General features: G+C 50.4%; 1 protein-coding gene across 3 annotated transcripts in view; it reads left to right on the top strand.

Moving 5' to 3' along the window:
• Positions 1-17895, top strand: part of Snx29 (sorting nexin 29) — a 232860-nt gene that overhangs the window by 201626 nt on the left and 13339 nt on the right. For all 3 annotated transcript variants that reach the window (XM_042698295.1, XM_042698296.1, XM_042698294.1), the window contains exon 19: positions 10810-10950. In XM_042698295.1, the coding sequence (XP_042554229.1) occupies positions 10810-10950 (141 nt within the window). The remainder of the gene's footprint in view (positions 1-10809; positions 10951-17895) is intronic.

Raw genomic sequence — 17895 nt, 5'->3', positions numbered from 1 at the left:
GTAAGGTGGTATCTCAGGGTTGTCTTTATTTGCATTTCCTTCACCACCAGGGATGATGAACATTTCCTCATGTGTTTCTTTGCCATTTTTATTTCTTCATTTGAGAAGTCCCTCTTTAGTTCCCTTGCCCATTTAGTAATTGGTTTGTTAGGTTTGGGAGGGATTAGTTTCTTGAGTTCCCTGTATATACAGGATGTTAACCCCTTGTCTGATATATTGCTGGTAAATATTTTTTCCCAATTAGTTGGTTGTCTTTCTAGCTTAGTTGCGATAGATTTAGCTGTGCAGAAGCTTTTTATTTTAAGGTAGTCCCATTTGTCGAGTCTCTCTCCAACTTGTTGTGACCCTGGGACTCTGTTCAGGAAGTTCCTTCCTGTGCCTATTAGTTCAAGTGTCTCTCCTACTCTGTCCTGCAGTAGTTTCAGAGATTCAGGTTTAATGTTAAGGTCTTTAATCCATTTTGAGTTGATGTTGGTGCATGGTGATAGGCTGGGGTCCACTTTTAGTTTTCTGCATGTGGCTGCCCAGTTTTCCCAGCACCAGCGGTTGAAGAGGCTGTGTTTCTTCCATTGTATGTCTTTGGCTCCTTTGTCGAATATCAGCTGGCTGTAGGCCTGTGGATTTATATCTGGATCTTCTATTCTGTTCCATTGGTCTTCGGGTCTGTTTTTGTGCCAGTACCATGCTGTCTTTGTGATTATAGCTCTGTAGTAGAGTTTGAAGTTCGGCATGGATAGCCCTCCCATATTGTCTTTATCCCCTAGAATTGTTTTGGCTATTCTAGGTCTTTTGTTGTTCCATATAAATTTTTGGACTGTTTTCTGTATTTCAGTGATGTACGTCATTGGGATTTTAATAGGAATTGCATTGAATTTGTATATTAATTTTGGAAGTATCACCATCTTTACTATATTAAGTCGGCCTATCCAGGAGCATGGGAGGTCTTTCCATTTCCTAGTGTCTTCTGCAATTTCTTTCTTTAACTTTTTATAGTTCTCATTAAATAGTTCTTTTACATCTTTGGTTAGGTTAATTCCTAAATATTTTATTTTTTGGGAGGTTATTGTGAATGGGGTTGCTCCCTTTATTTCCCTCTCTTCCTGTGCGTTATCAGTGTATAGGAAGGCAACTGATTTTTGTGGGTTTATTTTGTATCCTGCTATTTTGCCGAAGTGACTTATGATTTCTAAAAGTTTGGGGATGGAGTTTTTGGGATCGTGGAGGTATAGTATCATGTCGTCTGCAAAAAGGGATAGTTTCACTTCTTCTTTCCCTATGCGGATCCCTTTAATGTCTTTTTCTTGCCTTATTGCCCTGGCTAAGGGTTCTAGGACTATGTTGAAGAGGAGTGGAGACAGTGGACATCCTTGCCTTGTTCCTGTTTTTAGGAGGATTGGTTGTAGCTTTTCCCCATTAAGTATAATATTGGCTATTGGTCTGTCATAAATGGCTTTTATTGTTTTTAGCAATGTTCCTTCTATTCCTATTTTCTCCAGAGCTTTTAGCATGAATGAATGTTGAATTTTATCAAAGGCCTTTTCTGCATCTGTGGCGATAATCATGTGATTCTTGACCTTGGCTCTGTTGATATGCTGGATTACATTTATTGACTTACGTATGTTAAACCATCCCTGTGTCTCTGGGATGAAGCCTACCTGATCATAGTGTATTATTTTTTTTATGTGTTTCTGGATTCTGTTAGCTAGAATCTTGTTAAGGATCTTTGCATCTGTGTTCATCAAGGAGATTGGCCTGTAATTCTCCTTTTTGGTTGGGTCTTTGCCTGGTTTGGGGATGAGTGTGATATTGGCTTCGTAGAATGAGTTTGGGATAGCTCCCTCCTTCTCTGTTTCTCTGAAGAGCTTGAGGAGTATGGGTATTAGTTCTTCTTTAAAGGTCTTATAGAATTCTGCTGTGAATCCATCTGGTCCTGGGCTTTTTTTTGTTGGAAGACTTTTGATAGCTTCCTGTATCTCATTATAGGATATTGGCTTATTTAATTGGTTAACTTCTTCTTTGCTCAGTTTGGGTAACTTGTATTTCTCTAAAAATGCATCCATTTCCGCCAGATTTTCTTCCTTTAGAGAGTATAGCTTTTGAAAGTAGTCTGTTAGAATTGTTTGGATATCTTGGGTACGTGTTGTGATGTTTCCCGTGGCATCCCTAATCCTATTAATATGGGTTTCCTCTCTTCTTTTTTTAATTAATCTTGCCAACGGGCCATCAATTTTGTTTATTTTTTCAAAGAACCAGCTTTTTGTTTGGTTTATTTTGGTTATGGTTTTCTGATTTTCTAATTGGTTAATCTCTGCTCTCAATTTGGTTATCTGGCTTCGTCTAGTAGCTTTAGGTCCCATTTTTTCTTGTTTTTCTAGCTGTTTTAGTTGCAACATGAGATTATTTACTTGGTCTGTCTCCATTCTCTTGATGTGGGCACTGAGGGCAATAAATTTGCCCCTCAGGACTGCTTTTGCTGTGTCCCACAAGTTTCTTTGTGAGGTGTTTTCATTTTCATTGAGTTCTAGGAAATGCTTTATTTCTTCTCTGATCTCTTCTGTTACCCAGGCCTTGTTAAGGAGTGTGCTGTTCAATTTCCATGTATTAGAGAAATTTCTGCGGTATGCTTTGTTATTGAGAGCTAGCTTGATTCCACTGTGGTCAGATAGGATACAGGGGATTATGTCGATCCCTTTGTATTTGCTTAAGTTCCTTGAATGAACTATGATATGGTCTATTTTGGAGAAAGTTCCATGAGCTGCTGAGAAGAATGTGTACTGTGTTGTTTTAGGGTGAAATACTCGGTAGATGTCAGTTAATTCCGCTTGAAGTATGGCCTCACTTAATTCGGTAGCTTCTTTGCCAATCCTCTGGTTGGTAGACCTGTCCTTTGGTGAGAGTGGCGTGTTAAAGTCTCCTAGTATTATCGTATTGGGATCTATTTTATTCTGTAAGTTTGAGAGCATTTGTTTAACATATCTGGGTGCACCGATATTTGGGGCATATAAGTTGATGATGGTTATATCCTCCTCTTGGATTGTTCCCTTTATTAATATGTAATGTCCGTCCTTGTCTTTCTGTACTGATTTTAATGAAAAGTTTATTTTGTCAGATATCAGGATAGCTACACCTGCTTTCTTATTGGGGGAATTTGATTGGTAGATCCTTTTCCACCCCTTCACTCTGAGTTTGTTTGTATGTTTGGCTGAGAGGTGGGTCTCCTGAAGGCAACAGATGGATGGGTCTTGTTTTCTGATCCAGTCCTCAGTTCGTTTTCTTTTAATTGGCGAATTCAGCCCATTTATATTAAGAGAAAGTATAGAGAGATGCATTGTTGTCCCTGCCATTCCGTTTTCCTAAGTTTTTCTTCTTTCCTTTCCTCCTGTGCTTGCTCAGTTAGACTTTGAGTAATGCCTGTTTGGGGCAGGTCCCAGTTCCTGGTTGCTTTCTTCAGGTTGTGTCCCCCCTCTTAGAATTCTTTGTAATGCTGGCTTAATGTTTATGTATTCATTTAGTTTTTCTTTGCTATTAAAAGTTTTCAGTTCTCCATCGAATGTGAATGCTAGCTTTGCCGGGTATATCAGTCTGGGTTGGCAGTTATTGGCTCTCAGGGCTCGTATGGTGCTTTCCCAGGCTTTTCTTGCATTCATTGTTTGTGTGGAGAGATCTGCAGTGATTCTAATTTTTTTCCCGTTGTAGTATAGCTCCTTCTTCATTTTTGCTGCATGCAGGATTGTTTCCTTATTATTCAGATCCATCATTGTTACTATTATGTGCCTAGAAGTGTTTCTCCTGGGATCTTGCTTGTTGGGTGTTCGATAAGCTTTTGTGATGTAGTTAAGATGGTCGTTTTTGAGGTGGGGAAAATTTTCATTGACTATCTTGTTAAATAGGTGTTGCATTCCCTTGCTCTGGAATTCCTCACCTTCGTCCACTCCGATTATGCGAAGGTTAAATTTTTTAGCATTATCTGCTTGCTCTTGAATTTCCCTTTGGTTTAATTTGAGTGATTTTTCCATATCTGTCACTTTTTGGTCCAGTTGGTGTATTCTGTCTTCTGTATCTGACACTCTACCTTCCATTTCATTCACTCTGTTGACCGTGGCTTCTATTGTGGTTTGCATGATGGAAATGGATCCCTTTATGGATTCAATGTTGGTTCTCAGAGTACTGATCTCACCTCTCAATGAGGTGATATCAGTATGCATTACCTCTAATTTGGCGTTTATCTCACTTCTTACTGAGGTTTGTGCAGCTTCTATTTTTGCATCCAATTTTTGTTTGATATCCTGTATATCTTTTGATAGTTCATCCTTGTGCTCTTTCAATTTCTGATCCATTTCTCGCTTTATTTCTTGAGTCATTGCCTCCAGCAACCCTTGGATGTAGTTTTTGTCTTCCATTCCTGCTTTGCTCCCACTGGGGCTCTCCCCTGCGTGGCTGCTGGCTTTTGAGGTGAGCTTGCTGTCCTGGGTAGTGGTAAACCTTGTGATTTTTCTCTGTGATTTTCGCATGGGGGTTCAGGAGACTGCTCTTCAATCTTGTTTTGGTGTGTCTGTCTTTGCTTGGTTGCTGATTCTCTATTGGTAGAGAGAGTCTGTGTCTGATCTGGATTCTGTTGGGAGCCTATTTCCAGCTGCTATTCACTTAGGATTCTCAGCTCTCTGCTGTAGCAATTCCCGCCTTTGGAAGGGTTGAGCAGCCTAGACTGCTTGTGTTTGCTCCTGCGGGTGCTCTTGGGAAGATCAGATGCTCTGGATGCACTCTCCCAAATACTGGAGTCTGCTATGGGCTCCTGATGTGTTTTTGTTTGTTTTGGGCTGGTTGTGGGCTTGAACTCTAGGTTTGGGTGCTGTCCCTCAGCTCTTCAGCTCAGGGCTGGCACCCTACCATTTGAGCCACAGCCCCACTTCTGACCCTTTTTGCTTTGTTCAGGCGCCGGTCCCCTGGCCTGGTTCCGGCCCCAGCCTGGAGCGCGCTCGTTAGGCCTGTGCTAATGTGTATACCACCTTGGTTATGCAGCCTGGAGGACACAGTTCAAATTTCTTCTACTGTTGGTAGTCTTGACCCAGGGGCACTGTTCCTGGCTTGAGCATTTAAGCTCCCTTCCCGGGGCGCTCTTGCTCTGGCCTGGCCAGCAGAGTGTGCTCCACCGGCTGGTGGGGCTCTCGAACAGTTCCCAGTTTTAGTGGGTCCTGTGGTCCGGGTGTTGGGGTAGGGAGTCTAGGTCAGGGTCTGGGGATTCCCTCCAGCTCTGGTCTCCCTTGATGGATTCCCTGTCCCCTGATGGGTACTCACCCTGTAGGTCGTCAGTTGTTGTTGCAGTCCGTCAGTTGTTGTTGCAGTCCGAGTTCAGTTGGGGTGGTTGCGGGCTGGGTTGGGCGGCCCCCCGCCGGGTCGTTGCGATCGCGACAGGTCCCTTTGTGGCGCTGCTGGTGCCGGGCGGCTTTGGCGGGATGGAGCCTCTCCGCTCCGGTGGAGAGTGATGGGTGGGGTGGGATCCTCCTGGAGACTCCCGGCTGGTAGGTTTCTCTGTTCCTGGCGATCCGCTGTTCTGCAATCCGGTACCTGGTGATCTGCAAGCAGCCCCCTGTGTCTCTGTGGCTCCGGCAGCCCCTGCCGGGCCGGCTGGCCGGCGGCTTGGCGCACTGCCGCGCGGCCAGTAAAGGTTGGGGGAGGGGTCTTCGCTCTTCTCTGTTCTGAAATTCTTCTTTTCCTCTCTTTCTTTTTTTGTTATTTTCCACCTCTGGTTTTTCTCTGAGTGTTCGTCTTTTTGTTGTTGTCGGTCTCTTGGGGAGATTAAAGGTTGGAACTCGAACTCTCTTTTTGGTTGGAGAGAGCTGTGGCGTTTCCCTACTGCCCCGTCGCCATCTTGAGAACTCTCTCTCCACACTGTCTCTTACTAGTTCTATGACTCTTTTTTTTAAGGCCTATAAAATTACAGGGCTTTGGGGACAATTTTAGGTAAAAGCTCAGCACACAAAATACATTACTAGATTAGTATCTCACTGTCCATAAGTCCCAGAAATTGATGGCCATACTTGTGTTCCCTCCTAACTACTAAAGCATGCAGAACAAGGCGTGCAGCTCCGAGGGGCTCCGCGACGTTGAAAATGGAAGGGGAAGGGCTTGGCGCATGCTCTGTTGCTGGGGCATCCTGATGTTTTGGTTCCAAACCTGCCGTGTGTGTTTATTTGTGAGTCCCATGTCTGAGGGCAGCCTCTCTGTGAGGTCTAATCCTAGCAGAGGTTTATGGTGGCCATCAAGTATCTCCTACCAGTTCCTCCTCCTAAAATAGCTCTCTGGTCCAGGACGCTGGGTGTTCGCGTGACAGGGCTATATAAATGCCCCGGTGGCTTTCAGCCGGCACTAAGGGGTGCCCAGCTCACACCCTCCATATTCTGTCTTTGTGCTCAGAAGCCCTCCTGAGAGAGGGGGGAGCCGGACTGTGCTGCTTGGGTTGGGTTGGGTTTTGTGCCAGGGGAGGGGTGCCGAGCTGCCCATTCCACCGGTCCCCACACTTGCCTCCATGTTTGCATTCCCTCACCCGCCTTGCGTTTGACAATTAATTAGGCATGGTAATTACCTGCTTTAATCGTGATTGCACATCCTATAATTAGCCCTAATTCTGTAATAGGGAGGTTCATGTACACAAAGGCAGTGGATGACGGGGGTGATGGGGTTGCAGTATCAATAGCTGCCATTGCTTATTGAGCCAGACCTCGGCCAGTGAGACCGGCCCGCCCTCATTCTGTAGTCTCAAGGTGGTGCTGGGGTGACCCAGGGTCAAACAACTGGGGAGAGCCGGGGTGCAAGCCAGCAGTGCACAGACCTTGCCCTGTTGCTCTACCACTGGGTTCTTTAGGATCCCATGACTTCGAGGTTAAAGAAAAACAAACCTGCCGGGCACCTGTGGCTCAAGCCTATAATCTTAGCTACTCAGGAGGCTGAGATCTGAGGATCACGGTTCAAAGCCAGCTCGGGCAGGAAAGTCTGTGAAACTTTTATCTCCAATGAACCACTAGAAAACCGGAAGTGGCGCTGTGGCTCAAGTGATAGAGTGCTCGCCTTGAGCTGAAGAGCGTGGGGACAGCGCCCAGGCCCAGAGTTCAAGCCCCACAACAGACAAAAAAGAAAAAAGAAAAAAACAAACCTGATGGTGTGTGTGCAGACCTTTACCTCCTACCTGAAAACAGGCTTGCGAGTCTTCATCCTCTCCCGCCCGGCTCCCTCTCACTCCGTAACCTCCGAGGACAGGGAAATTGACTTTTAAATTCAGGACGAACATGACTACCATGAGTACTTGCCTCTTAAGTGCAGCTAATCTCTACTTATGTCTATGCTCCTGTGACCACGCTCAGATGGAGGTGCAAAGCATTCTCGTACCCAGAAGGTTCCTTCCTTTTCTTCTGGGCCCCAGGGCCCCAGGCAGGACCCCCACCCCCCTTCCCCGCAAAGTCACAAAGACACCCTGCCGCTGCCTCCTGGGTAGCCTAGTGATTTTGTGATTTTACCTTCCACATTTAAGTCTGTGATCCGAAAAGGAATGAGCGCAGACGCCACGCGTGTGGCTTTGAAACCATCCTCAGTGTCCTGCCTGGCAGAGCAGGCACATGCAGCTGTGACAAGGTACTCCTCACAAACACAGCTTTGAGGAAGGCGCCCGAAAAAGCGGCTCCACATACGTGGTACGTGTGTCTAGATCAAGTTGAGAAGTGTAGTGTGCAGCACAGCAGAGGAACCCTGTGGATGGGAGGCGCAGAGCGCCCGTGGGAGCGCTCCAGGGGTTCTCTTCAAGGCCCAGCGAGGCCAGGCCCCTCATTGATGGACTGCTTTTTTTTTTTTTTTCCCAGTCTGAAGCCAGGATTTGGACTTGGCTATCTGACACTTTATGCTCCTTGGCAGGCATTCTACCACCTGAGCCACACCCCTGACCTCTGAACTGAGGTTTTTGCCTCCCTCCCGTTCCCTCTCTGCCTCCTGTCATTACCAGCAGTACTAGGCAGTTCTTCCCAATAGGAAGGAAATCTCCAGATGTGAACTTCTTCTTAGAAGGAAGGCTGGCTCCATCTGACCCCTGCTTGAGGATAATACTCTCCTATTCTCCTATTGTACTTCCCTTCTGCTGAATCAAGATTAGACTTGAAGTCACTTTTTATTGCTCGATTTAAAAGGGAGCTCAGTTGTGCCCAAGAGGTTGATTCTCTTTATCCCTCTGAGGAATTATTATCCTTATAGCCCAAGTGGAGGGAATTGGGTCTAATCAAACATAATTTGGAAGGAGGAGTTCTTCAGATAAACAAACAACCCCCGCAGTTATAAGCATGAGCCCTTTTAATTCTTCCGTGAAATAAATCTGTGGTGTGGTCAGGCTGATGTAAACCACAGTGCAGTTTTCTCCATGTGGGCTGCTGGAGGTTTGTGCTTGAGGATCGCCTGGTCCTGAGCCCTGTGATTTCAAGGGCACTCCATTAAGATTAGCTTCGGGTAGTGAAACTGAGGGGCTTGGTAGCAAGCAGGCCGCTCTGCTGTCACATGACCTGTGGAGCAAAGGACAAGGCCTCTGGGAGCCTTCCCTGCTGCCTGCTGCCAGTCACCATGACGACGAGAGAGCTTGGAGAGCTTGGCTGAATGTGCTGTGCATAGTAGGTGCTTTAGCAGTGGCTACTGTTGAAAATGTTGAGGACATTTCTGGGTTTTTTGTTTTGTTTTGTTTTATTTTGGTCATGGGGCTTGAACTCTGGGCCTGGCACTGTCCCTCAGCTCTTCAGCTTAAGGGAGTGTTCTACCACTTGAGCCACAGAGCCACATTTCCAGTTTTCTGGTGGTTAGAGATAAGAGTCTCACAGGCTAGGGGCCTGGTGGCTCACGCCTGTAATCCTTGCTACGCAGGAGGCTGAGATCTGAGGATTGCAGTTCAAAGCCAGCCCAGGCAAGAAAGTCCCATAAGACTCTTTTCTCCAATTAATCACCAGAAAATCAGAAATAGTGCAGTGGCTCAAGAAGTAGAGCACTAGTCTGGAGCTGAAGAGCTGATGGACAGTGCCCAGGCCCAGAGTTCAAGCACCACGACTGCCAAAAAAAAAAAAAAAGTCTCACAGACTTTACTGTCCAGGCTGGCTTTGAACTGTGATCCTCAAATCTCAGCCTCCTTCGTAGCTAGGATGACAGGTGTGAGCTACCAGCCCCTGGCCCTTGAATTGACATTTTGTTGCTCACTTTTGTGAGCCCTGGACGCTCCTTCCTCCCCCTGCTGTGTTTCATAGAGCTTCTCGACTTCCTGTGTTAGCAAGACTGTCCCAGAAATCACTTTTTGTCTTGTTTTGTTTTTGGTGAGCACATTCTCACCCAGCAATACTGAGGATGTGGACACTAAGTGGGTGACTGTCACCTGCTGTCATTGAGCAGGCCTGTGCCTGCCTAGCAGGGCCTGTGGCGGCCCAGTGTCCCTGATCCCCATGGCTCTCCATGCCCTGTTCCAGATGGAATCAAGTACTCATGGCTTGGTTTGTCTTCTCTGCCATCGTCCACCAGACTCCAGATGGCCGCTGGGCTAGGGCAGAGTCCAGCTAACCTGGGCCTCTCTGAACATGTCTGCCCATCTTTTAGCAGGTGACATTCAAAGTAAGCTTCCTGGTCAGGTCAGCTCAGAATAAAACAGCACTTGCAACAACTTTATTCTAGAAGTTACCACAAAGACCTTGTAATGAGTACTAAGATTAAACAGGCTTTTTTGGTGACCACCTCCCCTCCCCCTGCATTTTGTTAAGCTTGCCTTTTCAATGTAAGAATTTAAGGGCTTAAACTGGCGTGCTGAATGGGTGGTTTTCACCCATTCAGAGGCAGAACTTGGCATGAGCGTTAGAGGCATCTGGCTTCGTGGTTAGGAAGATCTTTAAGTGCGTGTTGATGACTCCTGCTTAGAAAGTGTGACAGCTATGCGTCACTGTGGATGTCACCCCTGGGCTGTCCTCGCTCTCTCCCACGCCCAGTTTTCCTGGGGATGTCACTGCTCTGTGTGCTGGCAGGAGCCAGGGTGACAGGAAGCCTGGTGAACTTACTCTTGCATTTTGTACCCCCAAAAATACAAATGAGGGGGCTGGGGAGGTGGCTCAGTGGCAGAGCGCTTGCCTTGCATGCCTAATGCCCTGGGTTCGATTCCTTAGCACCACATAAGCAATAAGAAAAAAAGCTGGAAGTGGTGCTGTGGCTCGAGCGCTAGAACGCTAGCCTTGAACTGAAGAGCTGAGAGACAACGCCCAGGCCCAGAGTTCAGGCCCCACGACCGGACCCCCCCCCCCCCCAAAAAAAAATACAAATGAGGGTCAAAGCACGACTAGAATAAAGATGTTTTATGCCCCCACTGAGCCTCCCCCGTCTGGATGTGGCCTCCTGTCCCCAGGACAGATCTCAACCTGGCACCTTCCTTCCTGTCCCAGATTGAACTCCCCCTCATTGGCGTAGTGGTCTGTGACCTCAGGCCTGCCTGACGCCCCTGAACTCTGCCTATGCATGTGGAGGGAGGCGCTGGTGCTCTGTTGTACATGTTGGAAGCAAATAGACGGGCATGAAAACACACCCCTGCTGCTGCTGCTGCTGGGACAGCTGGTGATGTCCAGCCGGCAGTACCTGTCACTTGCCTGGTCACCTTTCGGTCATTTCTACTGAGTCTGTGCCAGGGGCATGGCCTTCCATGGAGCATGAGACAGATGCAGCCCTGCTTTCCACGGGAAGGCCCCCACCCGGCCCCCGCCGCTTTGGGAGAGGGCCGTGAGGAGCTCACATCATCTTACCCTCTCCCTTCTCTGGCAGGTGTACATCCGGATCAAGGACGACGAGTGGAATGTCTACCGGCGGTACACGGAATTCCGGAGCTTGCACCACAGGCTGCAGAGCACGTTCCCCCAGGTGCGGGCCTACACCTTCCCACCCAAGAAGGCCATCGGGAATAAGGTACGGCCTCCGCCGGGCACCCAGCCCGCGCCCCCGCCGCGCTCCGCTCACAGCTCGTGGCTTCTTCCTGTCACTTGTTCAAAGAGTTGCGATCTTTTCAGAAAAGTGGGTGGATGTAAGAAAAGATAGAAATAGAGAGCAGCCGTAGGAGACCCAGCCCCCCTGCCCCTTGCCTGCTCTCGTGTGTGTGGCCCGCAAGCCTCTCCCGGGCAGGGCTGTGAGCGTTTGGGCCGCAGACTCCATCTCAGCGCACCCGCCCTTCTCGCGTGGAGGCCCTGACGCAGGCGCACTCACTAGCTGGCTGCCAGCCCCCTCGTGTGCAGCTCTCATCGTATGATTTCCGTTTGTGTGCACAGCTGTGCACAGAACTTGCTTAGAAGACTTTCTTCTGTCATAGGGCCACTCCCATCATGGTGGATATCATGTTCCTCAGTGTTTGTTCAGGTACCCCAAGGAATGAGGAACAGGGTGCTGGTGTTCCGTACCCTGTCTGCTTGGCTACTGTTCTTTGGTCTGGCAGGCATTGGTTGCAAGGGGCTAGGCCAGGGTTGAAGGGGCTGGGCCAGGGCTGAAGGGGCTGGGTCAGATGCAGCTCTAAGCCTGGTGTGGGCACATTCAATAGTCTACACTTTCAGTTGGCTGGCATTCTTCACCCCTGGCTGTGTGTGGAACAGTTCTCCACCCTCCCCCCCCCCCCCCCCCCCCCCCGCCGCACCCACCCCCCACCACTCTAGGGGCTTTAAAAAACAGTGAGCCATACTCTGCTTGTCTGGCTCCTATTTAGTGGCTGTGGAGGAGAGGCCTGTGCAAAGAGAGGTTCTGCACTTTCTAGATGATTCGAGAGCACCATAAGCCATAGAGCCCAACTCAGCATCAAGAAGGGGAAAGGCACACCAACAGTTTGAGAGCATTAAGCAGCCTGTTGGCAGGGCCTCCAGTGGGATGAGGCAGAGTCCTGACTGTTCTTGGGACCCGGGAGCAGTTGGGGTGGTGTGGAGGAGGCTCACTGCCCTGTGCTGGCCGAATGTGCCACCGGCAGCAGCCTCCACCTCACCTGGACGCTTGGTGCACACACACTCTATTGTTTTGGTTTTCCGTCCTGGAGTTTGATCTCAGGACTTTGTGTTTGTGAGGTTAGGCTCTACCAATGGAGCCACATCCCCAGGCTGCTTTTAATTTTTGGGTGAGATCTTGGGGGCTTTTCTCCCCAAAGTTGGTAAATCTTCCAAATCTCAGCCTCCTGAGTGGCTAGGATTATAGGTGCGAGCCACTACCAGGCAGCTTTCTATCTGTGTGCTCTTTCTATCCAGAGCTCTGAGTGTGCTAAGCAAGCGCTCTGCCACAGAGCTGAGCCCCCAGCTGAAAATACGCATTCTCAGCCCTGCCAGCTGCAGCTGGCCATCCACGTTCTGCTTCACCACAGACAGACAGACAGACAGACAGACACACACACACACACACACACACACACACACACACACGTGCCCAGGCTAGAGCAGACCCTGGTACACACCCGGTATGCCAAGGTTACTCAAGGACGCTGACGAATCGCAGGCATGGACTCGGTCACTCAGGACACATGGAGGGGCTGGGGAGTGAATGGCTCCAGTCTCAGGAGACCAAAGCCAAAAAGATGTGTTTAGGGGTCATCCCCACACTCGGGGGGGGGGGGGGGCGCTGACGGAAGCTCTGCCTGTCACGATGGTGACCAAGCTGCTGATGCATCGTCTCTATGTGCTGCCATGGTGGTGACAATCAGGGCCCCTCTGACGATGGCTTCCCAGGCTGGTCCTGGAAGTGACACATGACAGTTCCAGAGCAGGCCTTGCACTCCTTCAACCAGATAGTGCCTCTGGGGACTACTCTGGTGACACCCACGGCATGGTGTCCTGTGAGCTGTCCTCGATTTCTGCCCACCACCTAATCTCTTGCCTTACCCCAACCCCTCCCCGAGCCACGCGGCTGCTCTCCAGCCTCCACAGTGTGTCACGGCGGGGCTTGTGTGCCCGCCTTTCCCTTGGCCTGGATCTGCATCCCAGGTCCTCCCGTGTCAGGGCTTGGCTCAGGCTTTCCGTCCTCTCCCGAGCCGTTGCCTCTTCAGTGGCCCCCCTGCCCAGACCTCCACCTTCCGTTTCTCCCCAGCAGAAAGCCTGGGCTGCAATGATTACTTTGTATCTTCCAATGTGATTTGTCTCTGCTGTGTAGCAGCATCAGGGGCAGGAAATGCTGTGAACCTGCTCTGTGCGCTCCCTGCCCCAGCTCCTGGGAGGGACACGACATGCTGAGCAGAATGACTTCTGGTGACTGGGGATGCATCGCTCCCTCTACTCTGGCAGCCTTTTGCAGGCTGGGCAAGAGCCCAAGCAAGCTCTGGTGACAGAAAGGTGACCTCGGACGGTCTGCGGAGCTGACCTGCAGGCTCCCTGTCTAAGAAGTCTCTGCAGGCATGAGAGCTTCGGTAAAGACACGTTTTTGATGGTGTTACTGAAAGCCTCCATGATTGCTCAGTGAGCAAATGAGAACCGAGAGACTGTCATTCGTTCCTGCAATAATAGATTCACTCTGGGAAAGTTCATTTGGCATTAAGGCAAGGCAAATCGCTTTCCCAGAGCTGCAGATAATTCAACTTGTTGGAGAAATTATGCATTAAAATCCTCATTAAAAACACATCCACCCGTGTGGTGCCGGAACCAACTGGTGCTCGCTGAGCTGTGGAAAGTTCCTCTGTGCTCCTTGGGAGGTAGATGCCTTGAAATGCAGCATAGCAGGTGGCCTCACGGGCAGCCGAAGGAGGCCCAGGAGAGGGGCACGGAAGTCAGGGCTGGCCAGGCCCAGCTTGGCTCCTGGTGACTGGTGCGGAAGGCATGGTACGGGGGGAGGGGCAAGTGGGCATAGCAGCAAATCCCTTCCCCCCAGATGACGACAGCTGCCAAAGCAAATGACCACAAACCTGCCGCTCACAACAGCATCCTTCACTCTTGTTCCCTGTGGAGCTCAGCTGCTCAGATCATAGCACTAGCAGCACCCACTTGTCCCACAGGCTCAGGGTAGGGGGGCTGGGAGTCAGCTCCCATGTGCTTTGGCATGAGGTCTCTCTGTAGCCTTCCTCTGCGGTCGCAGCAGGGCGTGTGGTCAACTAACTCAGGGTGGCCTCCTTTTCTTAGGGCCCTTAATTGAATCACCTTAGCAAGAGTCCCTTTACCAGGCAAGGGTAGGAGACTCTAGGTGCCCAGGAGGGGGCCCCCGACATGTTTTGGGGAGGCATCACTCTGACCTGCTGCATGCCTAACCAGGGCAGGGCTCTTCCTACTGCCCCTCTTGACAATGGGGAAACAGAGGCATGGGGTGAAGTGACTTACCTCAGGCCATCAGGGTCAAGGTGTTGTCTGGCCCAGGCAGCCAGTCTGAGGCCCAAGCCATCAGTCTCTACAAGTCCAGCCCAGCTCTGGACCTCTGGAGCCAGGTGCAGATGAGCAGCCTTGCTCAGCGGGGACATCTCTGTGGCTGCAGTACTGTGGGACTCAGGGGGCAGCAGCGCTGGCTCCGGCCTCACCCTGCTCAGCAACCCGTGCGCTTGGGCACCATTCATGAAGCCAGACACGCCGTCCTTGGAGTTTGCTCTAGACTTCTAGAACCCTTCCCAGTAATGCCAAGCAGGGAAGACAGGCAGTCAGGTGTGACTTCACTAGTTTACACATGTGTTCATTCAGAGGACTTTGCCAGCCCTGTAGGTAGGAGGCTGTAAGAGCCAAAGGATCAAGGGAAGGAAGGAAGAGAGCAAGGAAGCTGAAAAGAAAGAAGGAAAGGGATGGGGGTGGGGAGTGAGAAAAAGATTCCTATGGCTTTGCTGTGTGTGGCCTTGGGCACTAACTTGACCTCTCTACGCTGCAGGAGTGCAGGAGTGGTTTGGGCATTTGTAGTGTTGTTTTTGTGGTGACATTTGTAAGATCTTTTCCATGGTGTCCGGCGCATGGTAAGTGCTGCCTTTGCGTTTGTTAATGGAAGTGTTGCTGCGCAGGGCTGGGGCGGGACGGGAAGCAGGCCTGCACGTGCTCATCCCTGATGATGCCGGGACTCTGGGCCCGTGCAGGGCACAAGGGGGCAGAGGTCCCTCCCAGCCCATGCCAGGCTTGCCAGGCACACAGGGTGGGGGAGGGGGGAGCCTTAATGCTCACATCCCATCATGCAGCTCTGGTGACATCACCCAGTGAGGAAACCCAGGCTCAAGAGTAGTAAGCATGGGGAGCAAGGCCTGGGAGCTTGTACGTGCTGCAGCCAGGAATCAGCCAAACTCTGCCAAAGCCACAGCCACGCCCTGCGCACGCGCGGCAGGCAAGACTCATCGGTGTTCCCCAGACATGGGAACCGGAAGTTCAGGCACCGACAGCGGGCTTGTATGCAACGGCAGCCGCTTGCAGTCTGGGCCTCCCTCCTCCTGGGGAGACAGCCCCCCTAAACAGGGGGTGACTAGAAGCAGAGAACTCCCCTCCCACAAACAGCAAGATGTCCAGAGAGAATGAATGGAGAAAAGTGCCATCAGTGAAGCCATTAAACCCACGCTCGGCTTTGCTTGGCACGCTGCCACGCCCTGTGCCCGGCGTCCTGGCGCTTAGTGTACCACAAGATGAAGAAAGGGAGCCGCTCGCCCGCGCCGCACAGGGCGCTTCCTGCTCACGCCGTGGAAGCCGCACAGACATCTTCTAGATGTCTGCTCAGCTCGTCTCGCAGGAAACCCCAGGGAGAGACAGGGACGAGCGCAGACGAGGCGTGGGTGGATGTGGATGCATTTAGTAAGTGGGTTTCTGGGGAAGACATTTCTATAATTTCAAATTAAAATCCGACGAAAGCCATAGACATTTCTGACGCAAGTAGAAAGGTATTGCCGCTCTGTTCCCGTGCTTTGTACTTGCGCACGTGACATGGCGCTCACGAGACCCCTGCTTATTTTCTGTCATAGACTTGACAGGTCCCACTGTCGATGAGGCCTCACGCCGCCTCTGGGCAGCCTTCCCTCTCCTGCTTCCGCCCGCACCCTTCCAGTTCTCTCCCCCAAGACCTGGTAGAACTTCGAGAGTCTTTAGTCATGCCTGGTGACAGAGAGGAATCCTTTGATGCATCTAGGCCCCAACTTACCCAATTAACCAAGCACAATTGCCTGTTCTTCCATTTGGCTCAGTCAAGCTAAGCTTGAGAGCCTACACCTGTGCCGAACCCTCTGGTTTTGTTGTTGGCATGAATTACATTTGAGTCTCTGCTGTGCGCACTGAAGGTTGCCCACGACATCTTTGGGGCTGCCTGGGAGTTTGCATCTCATTATTATTAATCTCCCCCTCCAGCTCTCACCGCCTTTTGAATGTGCTTAGCCTGTGTTCTGTCTGCTGTGTTTCCGCTCGGTTCTGGATAGCTGATGGAAATTGCAGTGTGGAAGGTCCTTCTCGACTCTTACTCTTTTCTTGAGTATTCGAAAATAATTGCTGCCTTCCCCTCCAGTGTCCCGTTAACATCCGAGGACGATACATTGCCGTCTGCGTTCATTTTTAGCACACTGGAACAAATACATTCAGTCTCCCGTGTGGCATTGTAGCAATTTCCCTGATCCCACCTTTCTGGGGTTCAGAGCTCTTTAGCTTCCCCAGAAGTCGTGGGCAGCTTTTGAGCCACGTGACCCACTGGCTGAGAGCTTGGGCTGTGAAATCCCGCTGGCCTGGCACACACTGATGAGATGACCTGGAGAAGTCAGCTTGCCTGGGTGATACTCACCTGCCGTGTCTCAAGCCTCCGTGTGCCAGCCATGGAAGACGGGGCTGCGGACAACCTCGCCAATTTGGCTTCCAGTGTTTGGTAATTCATGGTAACTCACACTTACGCTTGATTCCTTTGTGTGTGTTTTCTTTGTAAAGTTCGTATTGACTACTCTGACCGAGGGGGTTTCATCTTAACACATCCATTCATGTAGACACTGCATCCTGAGCAGAGTTACCCCTCCACCAGGAGGGGTTTCAGGAGTTTCCCCCTTCTCTTTGTACAATTCACCCTCCTTCCTCCTCTCAGTTTGGCTGCTCTGTTCTACCAGGGCCCGTACCTCCATCCAGACACGTTTCAACTTTCTAATGTTCTTTCGTCCCACTGTGTGTTTTAATCAGGTCGACCACGTGTGTATGTTTCTATGTTTGTATTTTATGTCAGCGTCCACATAGGAGCCCTTCTGTGCCTGGCTCACTTCACGTAGTCTGATGTTCTCCACATCATCCATTTGCCTGCAGATGACATCATGTCATTCTGTGTTGCTGGTTAGTTCTGGACTGTCTGCCTGTACCACATATTCTTGATCCATTTGTTGGTGGTAGGGCATTCCTAGGTCTTGTTTCTTCCCTTCTCTCCTGGCCCCGTGTCTATTCATTTCTCACCTTGCGATGTGTTGGGGAGTGGGTTGGGTTGTTACGTTTGAAATTGAGACGTTGCGTTCTTCCAGTCTTAAGGCAAGATCCATGGAATCTTATGCAACTGACACACCCATGCAGAGAGCACTGGAGCCTCTTCCTGCCCCTCCCCCAGGGCTCCGTCCTGTCCCTGACACCATGCAACAGTTCCGCATATTCTAGACCTTATGGAAAAGGGAATCCCAAAGCATGGCTCGTGCGTCCTGGCTCCATTTATCCACATTACGTTGGGAGATTTGCCCGTGCTGTGGTAAGGCCATTGCTGGTCGTTTCTGTGTAATAGTCCACTGTGTGAGGATACAGTTCTCTCTGCATGTCGGGGGATGGCGCAGGGGTGGCTGTGCTGTTTGAGCATGCTCGTATAAGTCTGCTGCAAGCCGCAGCCGTGACTTCTGCAGATCTGTGGGCAGGGTTGCCAAAGGGCCACCACGTGTGTGTTCTGGTTCTGCAGGCCCTGCCCTGAATGCCCCCCAGCTGTCCCTCAGAACCAGAGCCGATACTGTGC

Source organism: Dipodomys spectabilis, unplaced genomic scaffold (assembly GCF_019054845.1).
Source record: "Dipodomys spectabilis isolate Male_0828 unplaced genomic scaffold, ASM1905484v1 ptg000231l, whole genome shotgun sequence".
NCBI classification, from domain to species: domain Eukaryota; kingdom Metazoa; phylum Chordata; class Mammalia; order Rodentia; family Heteromyidae; genus Dipodomys; species Dipodomys spectabilis.
This window is presented reverse-complemented; position numbering and strand designations above follow the sequence as displayed.